The 11,089-nt window shown below is 42.7% G+C and overlaps 5 protein-coding genes across 5 annotated transcripts; 2 read left to right on the forward strand and 3 right to left on the reverse strand.

Moving 5' to 3' along the window:
- Positions 1-1,050: 1,050 nt before the first annotated feature.
- On the reverse strand, positions 1,051-3,194 carry LOC108008038 (prolyl 4-hydroxylase subunit alpha-1-like). The gene is made up of 7 exons (XM_036819557.3): positions 2,921-3,194; positions 2,563-2,865; positions 2,316-2,509; positions 1,742-2,265; positions 1,538-1,672; positions 1,319-1,484; positions 1,051-1,252 (listed from the first exon to the last, which is right to left on the reverse strand). The coding sequence occupies exons 1-7, from the start codon at positions 3,133-3,135 to the stop codon at positions 1,167-1,169; spliced, it is 1,623 nt and encodes a 540-aa protein (XP_036675452.3). The 5' UTR covers positions 3,136-3,194; the 3' UTR covers positions 1,051-1,166.
- On the reverse strand, positions 3,176-4,501 carry LOC108008044 (prolyl 4-hydroxylase subunit alpha-2). Its single transcript, XM_070995553.1, has 5 exons — positions 4,406-4,501; positions 3,790-4,311; positions 3,605-3,733; positions 3,379-3,544; positions 3,176-3,314 (listed from the first exon to the last, which is right to left on the reverse strand). Exons 1-5 carry the CDS (start codon positions 4,499-4,501, stop codon positions 3,241-3,243), a joined length of 987 nt encoding a protein of 328 aa, XP_070851654.1. The 3' UTR covers positions 3,176-3,240.
- A 1,354-nt stretch (positions 4,502-5,855) lies between these two features.
- PH4alphaPV (prolyl-4-hydroxylase-alpha PV) lies at positions 5,856-8,145 on the reverse strand. Its single transcript, XM_036819764.3, has 8 exons — positions 7,859-8,145; positions 7,470-7,772; positions 7,222-7,409; positions 7,036-7,169; positions 6,495-6,965; positions 6,378-6,431; positions 6,052-6,217; positions 5,856-5,995 (listed from the first exon to the last, which is right to left on the reverse strand). The coding sequence occupies exons 1-8, from the start codon at positions 8,065-8,067 to the stop codon at positions 5,928-5,930; spliced, it is 1,593 nt and encodes a 530-aa protein (XP_036675659.3). The 5' UTR covers positions 8,068-8,145; the 3' UTR covers positions 5,856-5,927.
- Positions 8,146-8,641: 496 nt separating this feature from the next.
- Positions 8,642-9,461, forward strand: LOC108008043 (uncharacterized). The gene has a single exon (XM_017071826.4). It carries the CDS (start codon positions 8,713-8,715, stop codon positions 9,415-9,417), a length of 705 nt encoding a protein of 234 aa, XP_016927315.3. The 5' UTR covers positions 8,642-8,712; the 3' UTR covers positions 9,418-9,461.
- Positions 9,462-9,714: 253 nt separating this feature from the next.
- LOC108008042 (uncharacterized) lies at positions 9,715-10,664 on the forward strand. Its single transcript, XM_017071825.4, has one exon. It carries the CDS (start codon positions 9,772-9,774, stop codon positions 10,477-10,479), a length of 708 nt encoding a protein of 235 aa, XP_016927314.3. The 5' UTR covers positions 9,715-9,771; the 3' UTR covers positions 10,480-10,664.
- The last annotated feature ends 425 nt before the right edge of the window (positions 10,665-11,089 follow it).

The raw sequence follows: 11,089 nt of genomic DNA on the forward strand, positions 1-11,089 counted from the left end.
CCTTTATCATCCTTGATTTCCTGTACAGGACACTGGGACTTCTGGCAGGCTGGATGGGTCTGCGTTTGGCCACTTGATAGTCAGCAGGACTTTTTCGCATATGTCGGCAATTCTTATTTATTGACATTGCGCTTTATTAAAAGGTGTTGGACGGCCAGGCAGAGCAACCCCCTCATAAGATTTTATTAAAGATATTGGGGGTATCTCCAGCAATTTTGTTGTATTTTCTCAATATTAAACCTTAATTTATATAGTAACTAACTTACATGCAAATAACTCAAACAAAAGGTGTGTTTTGGAGTGGGTTACGTGGGTGTAACTAACAAAACTGCCGAGTCAGCTAGGTTGGGGAGCCTGGGGGCCAAAGGTCTGACACCAACACGTCGCTTGGTGGTGGGCGAGAGTTCATTATTAAAAGTTTTTAAAAGCAGATAAGTGCACAGACTGATAGAGATACTCGTATCCCAGCTAGGCAAACACACCCAAGTACACATGCAAAAATAAAGTAACACTTGAAAAAATTATCTAAATTCAAATTGTTAATTAAATAATTTGTTATGGTACTAATAAAACGATTAAATTTGTTTCAATTTGCTGGATTTTTTATTTTATTTACAGGAGAACTACAATTTTACAGCTCATTTATTCCACGAAAAGATAAAGGACCCTTTTCGGCCACCACTAAAGCTCACCATTAAGTTAACGGTTATATACTAAGACAAATGCCTTAAAGTTTATACCTAGTTAATGGCATATTTAACTAATTATAAAATAATAAGTCTCGTTAGCAGTTTCTCGCAGTGCAGTGAAGCGATAACGATGGCCCCTGCTCGGGCGCCACTTCACCTCTAATTGAAACATTAAGTTGCACATCACGTACGCGGTGTCAGACACTAGACGCCAACAACAGAATCCAGGAATCAGGATCGGAATTGGGGAAGGAGCTTCCCTAGGAGTATGCTAAAATGCGGCTGCGGTGGCCTTTGGTTTTACCTTGGTCCTGGAGCAGATGCCCCTCCTTCCTTGCCCCCCTGTTCGACTTTCAGGGACTATCAACCACTCAGCACTTTATTTTTTCCGTGTTGGCATTTTAAAAAGGCATTTAAGCTGAGCTGCGAGGGTTTTTTGTTAAGTGTGCAGAGTGATTATGCCGGAAACTTGTTTGTCTATGATTTTGGAGAGGTTCCCTTGGAGCTGGGCAGGCAGGGTCTGATAAAGATCTGCCGCCGTTCGCGTATCCACTCGGTCATCACTGTTTGGGTGAAAGTTTGGGGTTGAGGGGATTTAATTTAAGGTTAATCACTGGCTCGGTGCTCACCCCATTTAGAGCCCACAATCACGGGACAGGCGGCATGTTTGGTGAGGGGATCCCCATTCCCATCTGAATTCAAGTTATACCAGAAGATGGCAGTTCCAGCCCGGGGATATATGGAATATCCTACGTTTACAAAGACTGTGGCTCCACCCTGTTCAACGTCAGTCAGCTGAAAGGGATGGAAAAATTATAATTTCTATACATCTTCCAAAATCGACTCACATAGAATAGCACTGTGGCAATACGATCTCCCAAAGCGGCACCCTGGCGAGTTTGTTTTCTTGTGTAATTACCAGATGCAAAGTTAAAGTAATCCGAGTGTGTAAGATAGTGCCCACCTATGCCGTAGTTGATCACCTGTAATATAAAAATATAATATTTAATATTTAAAGATATTCCTGATCTTATTACAGGTATACGCTTCACCTGGAGTTCTTCCGAGTCGGTCAAGTCAAAACCAGTCATATCTTGAATCCTCCTAGTAATACGCCTTGTTAGCTTATTATTCTCCTTATTAAACCAATAGGCCTTGGCTGTCCTCCCCCTATTTTTTTTGGTAGGGTAAACAGTGTAGGTTGTGGCGATTTTCATATTTCGAGCTGCCTTGTTAATTAACATTGATATTTCCCGAGCGGAGAGAACTTCGTGGTAGAGCACTACATAAGGATTTAATCCAATTTGCTCTGTTTTTAAAGGTGCTAACCGAAGAAACGCAGTGGTGGTGAAATTGTAGAAGCAGTGCAGTTTAGATGGTTTCTTAATCATGCCCCCGCAACTTAATTTATAAATATCTCTGACTGGAACTTCCTTTTTCTTTGTTTTTTCAGGTATAGGTACTGGTTGCTTTTTTAAAAGGTTCTTTGTTTTCCTTCGAAGTCGCAGAAAAGTAGAATCCTGCGGTTTAATCTTTAGGCCGTTATCCAGCAGAACCAAGGCTTTTGTATAGTGTTCTGAGTAACTGTTTAGATTTTGAATAAATTATATAAAAACAACAACTAACCTTCTTTCAAGTGGGTCTCGGCGAGTAACTTTAGAACCTCGACTTCCTCGACAGTCAGATGCTTTGGGACCACCAAAAATTCCTCCTGGAGACGATTAGGGATCTCCTGAAGCCATTGAACAGCTTCCGCTGATCTATTTTCCTTTGCAAGATGATGGCCCACTGCAAAAATGTCGCCACAACTCATGCTAGAACTTAAATGAGTGTTAGAAAAATTTTGTAATAAAATATTAGTAGTGCTACACACTTATACTGCTTGCCATTGATTTTCCCTTTGATAAAATCGCTGAGGTCAAGGTTGTAGGTTCTTTGAATGCGGACTACTCCAGTGCATGCCTCCCATAGATCCATTTTCGTGGGAAGTTCTTCCAGCCAAGTGTCTATATTTCGCATTTGGGAGACTCCCACAGGTTGTTCCATGAACTTGCGCCATTGAAACCAATCCTGGTGCAGTCGTCGGATGAGTGAAAAACTATTCAGAGGATTGGACAGATAGGATATGGCATCCAGCTTTCCCTTTTCGTTTTCAGAACGCATAAGTGGAATTTGACTAAGAACAGGGGTTTTACAGAAAGTAAATTTTTTTCAGGATAGCCGAAATTCACCTGCGTACAGTCTGTAGCTTCTCCTCTAGGGCCTTCGCATGGTTAACGAGGTTATCAATCAGTTTTCTTTCTAGCTCCAGAAGTGGCACCATTGTCACCAGTGACAGGGAGTGACTCTTCTCTACCGGACTCTTTCCAAGAACCACAGTGCTAAGAATCAGCGTAGCCAAGAGGTATCCTGGTAAACGCCCCCATTCTTTACTCTTTGATGCCATGTATTATCGTTATCACACAAGTATTAGTTTGTAAATTGACATTTATTCTGGCCTACTTCAGATTCAATAAGAACTTAATATGAAATTTTTTTAAAATCTTTTTATTTATTGTTCAAATGATGGTTTTAAGCAGGGCTTAACAAACAACTGGCCCAGTTCGCGAATCCACTCGGTCATAACTGGCAGAAAAGTTGATATTAATATTAAAGTTACCTGAGGATAAGGAAATGAAATAAATTTTACCCCATTTGGAGCCCACAATTACAGGGCAGGCGGCATGTAAAGTCGAAGGATCACCCATTCCATCCGTATGAAGGTTGTACCAGAAGAGGGCGGTGCCAGCTCGAGGATAAATGGTGTATCCTGACTTGGGAAAGACAGTGGCTCCACCCTGTTCAACATCGGATAGCTAAGGATAAGAAAGAATATGACGTTTTTCCTAAAATCTACAATTTCAAACCATTCTCACATAGAACAGAACAGTGCCAATGCGGTCTCCTAGTTTATCGATCGTGCTTTTCTTGGTATAATTGATATTTGTAAGGTTAAAGTAGTCCTTGTGCATGTTATAGTGGCCACCTATGCCATAGTTGATGATCTGTAACTAAATTAGTTTAGTTTCAAAATAGTTTTTACATTTTTTCAAAATCCTACCTGAAACATTTCTGAAGATGTTAAATCCAGACCCGTCATGTCACGTATTCGCCGTGTAATTCGTCTGGTCATATCGTTCGTTTCCTTCCTTACCCAACGAGCTTTAACAGTCCTCATCCGCTTGAAGGCTAATCCTTGGACTTGGAAGACACCACTGACCTTTAATCTAGAAAGAGCCAGTTCCATTAGCTCTTCCGATTCCATTCGGGTAAGCACATCGTGGTAGAGAACCACATAAGGATGCAATCCGACTTCCTCAACCTTGAGTGGAGCAAGTCGAAGAAATTGAGTGTTGTTAAAGTTGTAGAAACAGTGGAGTCTAGTGGAGCCCTCCGTCAAGCCCCTGCAAGCCAGTGTAAATGCCTTTATCATGGGATCTTCAAGCTTTTTGACTTCAACAAGTGTGTTATTCTGGTAGATCTCAATCAGTTTCTTAGTTTTACTCCGGAGTCGCTGGAGATCATCATTGTACGGCTCGTACTTCAGTCCACTTTCCAGCAAAGCCAGTGCTTTTGTATAGTACTCTAGGCGGTATTGATTAGATTTCGTATGGTAGACAAAGAAACCACTAACTTTGTTTTACATGGCATTCCGCAAGTAATTTTATGGCCCTTACATCCTGGGTTGCCTCCTGCAACCATGGAACAGCTTCTGCTTCGGCTTTTCCCTTGGCAAGATAATGACCAATGGCAAAAATATCCGCAGAACTCATGCTTGAACTGAGAAAGTTCGTGAAAAGTATAAATTTTATGAGACATAAAAATCGCATCCTTTAAAATGCTCACTTGTATTGTCTGCCATCGAGTTTACCCTTGATAATATCTTCAACTTTGAGATCATAAGTGATCTGTATGCGGACAATGGCCGCGCAGGCATCTGAAAGGTCTGCTTTTTTGGGAAGATCTTTTCGCCAACCATCAAAGTTTCTCATTTGGACAGTGCCAACTAGCTGATCCATATATCCTCGCCACTTGAACCAATCCTGATGCAATCTTCGGATGAGAGAGAGGCCATTCACGGGGTTCGACAGATAAGACATAGCATCCAGTCGTCCCTTCTCATTCTCTGTCCGCATAACTGGTATGTAACTAAGGATCAAAGCATTGAAGAATACTACATACGATACTTGGAGGAACCCTCACCTACGAAAGACCTGCAACTTCTGCTCCAGTTCATTTGCATAGTCTTCAAGGTTGTCTATTAACTTCGTCTCTAGATCTAGGAGTAGAGGCATAGATGCCACCGATAAGGCGTGGTTTGTTTGTTGTAGACTACTTCCATGAACTAAAGCAAAAGTTCCCAGCAGGGTCAGGATACATCCTAATAATTTCTTCGATTTGCATTCCATTTGGAGCCCTGACTTTTTTATTAAATACAAATGTGTTCAATATATCAAAATTTATTTGTATCAAGATTGTCATTTCTAGATCTACTCAGATGAAACAAATAAAACGTGAATAGAAGTTTTTACTTCTAAAATGATAACCTTGCTTTTCAGTTCCAGAAGGAGAGCCACCGATACCAGCGATAAGGAGTACCCCCTTTGTACCTTGGTCTCGCCATAGACCAGTGAGAGTATAATCATCATAATGAGCTTCCATTTGTTGCTCATTTCAGCACTATTCACCTACACACAAATATGCGAACTTATAAACAAACAAGCTATATTCTTAATATAGTTGTAGAGCCTCTTTTGAATTGAATTGTATTGTCATAAAATTTAAAACTTCTACATTTTATAGGTTGAAGAAAATTTGGGAGTTCAAAAAGAAGGTATACATTATTGAAATCGTCTTAGTTTTTATCACAGATGTTTAACCCTTCAAGAAGTCTTAAAATACCGCAATTTTTGAAGAGCCGAATTCGTTATCTTATAATTATAATGCAAACAAAGTGTCAAATTAGGGCTGATTGAAATGCGATATGTGGCAGGTATTTCCACTAGTTGATTATGATGAATGGTTTTGGGTGAAAACACCTCTAATCATTCCGACTAGGAATGTTGAGAGACTTGACTGCAAATTGTTCTTATCGCTGGAAAATTGGGTATTATTGACAGCATGATCGATTTTGACTTGACTTTATTGAGTTTCATAGTGGTCGTAAGCTATCACTTCTTTAAAAATAGAACTTGAGAATCACAATCGCTTTTTGAGACAAGGTCTGCGGAATAGCTGTTCGCGCTCTCGAATCCATTTGTTGCACACTGAGATAGAATATATATTTTAACATCGAATTATTTAAAAATGTAAGAATAGTTACCCCATTTGGATCCTACTATAACGGGACAGGCGGCATGAAGAGTTTGAGTGTTGGGTACACCATCGTCCTTGAGATTGTACCACATTATAACCGATCCGCGTTGGGGGAAGATGGCCTTTTGAATGTTTGGAAACACGGTGGCTCCACCCTGTTCCACATCCGTTAGCTTGGAAGGCAAAATAAACAATTTTAGTATATGTTTTTCATAATAAAATAATGGTTAATCACAATCAGAGCAGAATAAATTTATTATAAGATCTATGTAATACTTGAGGTTGAGGATTTTAAAAATAATTTAAAAGTAAGAAGTACTTAAAATTACTCACATAAAAAAGTACTGTGGCAATCCGATCGCCACTCATGGCGGTCATATTTGAGTTCTGTGAACGAAAATAAAACAAAGGATGAATAAGATTTTTTCAAGACCATCTAAAGTTACTTACAGTCTGGTTGAAGAAGTCGTAGTGCTTGTCGTAGTGGCCACCCAACCCGTAGTTCATCAACTGCAGCATCTCGGAGCCGTGGAGATTAAACCCGGTCATATCGGTGATCCGGGCGTTAAGTCTAAGCGTGAGGGGGCTAAAGGAGTCGGGGAACCAGGCCACCTTGGAGGTCCTGGTCTTTACCACCTCATTGCGACCGGAGGAGGCCTGGAAGACAGTGGCCCTCTTCAGGCCCGGAGTGGCCATTCCCTGAAGTTCCTCTATTTCTTTGGAGGAGAGCACGTCGTGGTAAAGAACCATATAGGGATCCAGACCCACCAGTTCCATTTTAAGGGGGGCTAGGATCAGGAAGGGCGAGGTGGTGCTGTTATAGCGACAGTGAAGCCTGCCATCCGTCGATGCTGGGAACTGACCTCGGCAGCCCATCTGGTAGGCAGTTGGAGCCTCCGTTCCCTGAACCTGCAATGTTTTCTATTCCCATTTCGGTTATTTTGGCACTATCTCAGTGGTGGACCTTATCGGCCTGCCGACAACTACCTACCTTCAGCAGGGGCGCACTTTTGGTTCCCGTCCTTATCAACGTTTCGATTTCCGACTTCTTCATCAAAAGTTTAATGTCATGTGGCCTATCAGTCAGTGCAATATTGACAACTTTCAGGGCATCCGCGTTCTGGTCTATTTGGAATTGATTATTGTTATTGATACTTATATTGGGATCATAACTTACTCAGTTTTAACAGAGTTTCAGCATAGACCATTTGCACTTCGTTCTTGGAAAGCTCCAGAGGAGCAGGCAGTTTATAAACCTCCATCAAAACAATCGACTGATAGAGCCAGCTAGCTGCTGCAAGGTAGTTTTCCTGGTCGAAGAGAATTTGACCCATGGCATAGGTGTCCAATGCTGTGAAACTCACACTGTATAATGGGTATAGTTTGATTATTTTATTAATCAATATATTAATAACTCTTACGTACTTGTACTGTTTTCCATTGAGAAGTCCATGGGCAATATGTGATACTTTGAGGCCATAGGTATTTTGAATACGATCCAGGGCGGTGACAGCCTCCTCCACATCCGTATTGGTGGGCATGTGTTCCCTCAGTTCTTGAATCTTTTCCACCTGTGGAAGACCGATGGGATCCTCCATATAGAGCTGCCATATCATCCAGTCGCGATTCATGCGACGTATAAGGGAAAATGAATTAAGGGGGTTGGATAGATACTCCTCCGTGGAACTGCGGGCTTTATCATTTTCCAAACGTAGGCTGGTTATGCTTCTAAAAAAGAAAAAAAACAGTATTTTGTTAGAACTTTTAGGTTTAAATTTTTAGTGAGAATTGGAGTTTAGTCCTAATAATCCCACCTTCTCACCGTCTCCAGCTTTTTCTCGAGCTCGACGGCATAGTCCTCCAGGTTATCGATGAGCTGGGCCTCCAGATCGAGCAGCTTCACCATTCCGGCCACCGAGGTGCAGTGGCTCTCTTCGCCTCTCACCTGCCGGATTAGGAGTAGGAGGAGCACCTGGCAGGTGAGCAGCATCACCAGCGAAAGCGGCCACTTGGAGGAGCGCATCGTGGGTTACCTGTCTGGTCGGGGTTCTACTTGGGTCTACGTGCCGGAGCCAACTGTTGAAAGCCAAAAAGCCAAAAGAGTCGAAGTTGGCAAGTTGACATCGGGCCGAGATAAATATTCCCCTTTTTTCGTCTATAGCGATTCTTTCGGGGGCTGATAAGCAGCGCATTGATAGCGGCACGCAGCGATTTAATTAACCCGAGAGTACCGGAACCATAATATCGCGTGGCGCTGCGTGCTCGTGAACTGGAAAGAGCTGCGTCACCAGAAGAACGTGCTCGCAGCTTGCCTAGAGCACTGACCACCGGCAAGAATTGCGAGGTGTCTATGAGGTGTGTAATGGTCAGCGAGGGAATCACCCACTCTTACCCGAAAAATTTTGATAGTGCAAAAAGCTCTGCAAAAGCTCAGTTGAACTACTTTGATATCGTTATCTTTTATGGACAACTATATATTTATATAGATTGGAAATATAATTTATGAGCATTTTGGTATCTGAGTCGACAAGCTTAGTAACATATGCTATTATTATATATAATATTATATTTATATGAGCATCTACTTTATTTTTGAAGACTTAAACTTCATTGACTGACATCTTTAGTGTCAGATACTTGGTTTCGAAAAAAGTACACACAAAAATTAATGTTTCCAATCGGCATGAGTACCAGAGGGACTTATCAAGGACGTCCGCTGTCCTCCCAAAGCACCGACTTTCTGTTTTACCTGCCAGGAGCTCTGCGTCCCGTGCTGTTCCTGTTCTACACCCTGGAAACAGTGTTCAACATGTTTTGCATGGGCTACCACATCTCGGGCTTCCAGGCCGTCAACCTACTTGACCTTGGCCCGGATGGACAGACTATCCACTACTTGTACCTGGTCGTCTTCTACGGTTTCATGGTGCTGACTCCTTTCCAGAGCGTCGCGATCTGCACGGGTCACACGCCCAATGTTCTGTTGGAGATCTACAAGGCCTCGGCGGGCGCGGTGGCCTTCATCCTGATATCCCTGACCACGATGTGGGATGCGGAGCGGCAGTCCTACTTGTTCTTCGCCACGATTGTGGCCCATGACCATGACGAGCATGCCTACTCTGAGTTCCGTGAGGACCTTCCAAATCACCCATTCTTCCAATTCATGAGGGGCCAGTCCATCTCCTCGTTGGCCTGTGGACTTATCTACATGCTCCATGCGGCTATACTGATCGACGTCAAGTTGACCTCGAGGTTCAACGACCACGGTAGGCACGCTCCCATCCCACTTTTTGTCTTGGGACGAGCTTTTCATCAGAAGCTTAATAGCTACCAATGGTTCCGGGAGTTCTGCGAGAGCAACACTATAGATATTTGAAGTTCCACAAATGCAGAGAAAGTGGGCAATAATACAAAGTCTTATTTTTAAATTTTTTATAATGCACTTCGTAAAAAATTTAAAAATAAGATTTTAACAATAAATCGATATATAAAGCTCAAATATATGCATATGTTTTTCATTTGATAACCAAGATGAGCCTTGCGGAAGAATGTAGGCTATCAGCCTTATAGAAGTGATTAAAAAATAATTATAAAACAAGGTTATTTTATCGTCGAGTAATGTTAACTTGATAATGGAAAATGGAATTTTGCCGTATACATATTTCACTTTTGGTTAAATGTCACAGGAAAAAACTTAACATTCGTTTGTTTTTAGTTGGATTACTTCGAAATGTCTGTAAGATCCCTTTTTACATGGGTCCATGCCACTGGCGTCCTAACGGCAGACAGTGTGGTTGGGAACTACCAACCCGAGGCTCTGCGACCCGTTCTGTTCGTATTCTACACCTTGGAAACGGTCTTCAACATGTTCTGCATGGGCTACCACATCTCGGGCTTCATGACCATCGCACTGGACCCGTACACCTGGGACGTGCGGGCGTTCCACTACTTCTACCTGGTGACCTTCTACGTGTTCATGGTGCTGACCCTCTTCCAGAGCGTCAACATCTGCACGGGTCATACGCCCACCGTTTGCATGGAGATCTGGAAGGCCTCGTCGGCGGCCTTCGTCTTCACCCTGATATCCTTGACCTCGATGTGGGATGCGGAGCGGCAGTTCCACATGTTCATCACCCAGAAGGATCCGCATATTCACCATAAAGATGACTATGCCGATCTCGCGGAGGACCCGCCGGTGCACCCGGTCTTCCACTTCCTCCAAGGCCAGTCCATCTCCTCGCTGGCCTGCGGAATGCTCTACCTGCTCCATGCCACCATCATGATCGACGTCAAACTGACCACCGACCTGAACAGGGGTAAGGTGAAGGGCGACTACATGCCCATCCCACTCTTCGTCCTGGGACGGGTCGTCCACGCCAGGCTGAACACCTACCAATGGTTTCGGGACTTTTGCGAGAACGAAACAATATTCCTATAGGTGGATCTTTGGAAACCATTGCCTAAGGAGCCAAACAAATGGCTTACCAAATTCTAGTGTCAGATTTTTTCAGACCCATGAGTTGCGTTCCAAATTTTGTACGTATTTTTACACAGTCTTAATAATGCAAATATGTATCGGTTACGTACTTGTACATAACCTTGTTAATGGAAATATATATTTAAAATAGAGGTCTATTGAGTTTAACACTTGCTGTTGCATACTTTTAAGCACCCTTTTAAATGGTTTCAAAACCCCCCTCTCTCGGGACCTAATTAATTTCGATCTTAAAGAGTACCGTAATGTAAATGGCAATCGGATATCTGGCAGCCGGAGCACTCGACCGTGCATTCTTATGGGTTAATGCTCGCATTGCTGAACAATTGCTATCTGCTTTCCGCCATGAGTGAATCCATTGAAAGGGTTTTTGCGGAAAACCTAAATACCGTTTTGTTTCGGGGAGGGCCCACTTGTTGTGTGCGCCAAGGTAGGGCAAAAAAGGCTTTAAATTTTACACTTTTATGGGCGGCACTGCGGACGGGGTCGGGTCATATGTCCTGCCGTTGATATCGGCTTAACTTTGCCATAAAACTGTCAGCGTCATGCCTTT

This window comes from Drosophila suzukii, chromosome 3, assembly GCF_043229965.1.
Source record: "Drosophila suzukii chromosome 3, CBGP_Dsuzu_IsoJpt1.0, whole genome shotgun sequence".
NCBI lineage: Eukaryota > Metazoa > Arthropoda > Insecta > Diptera > Drosophilidae > Drosophila > Drosophila suzukii.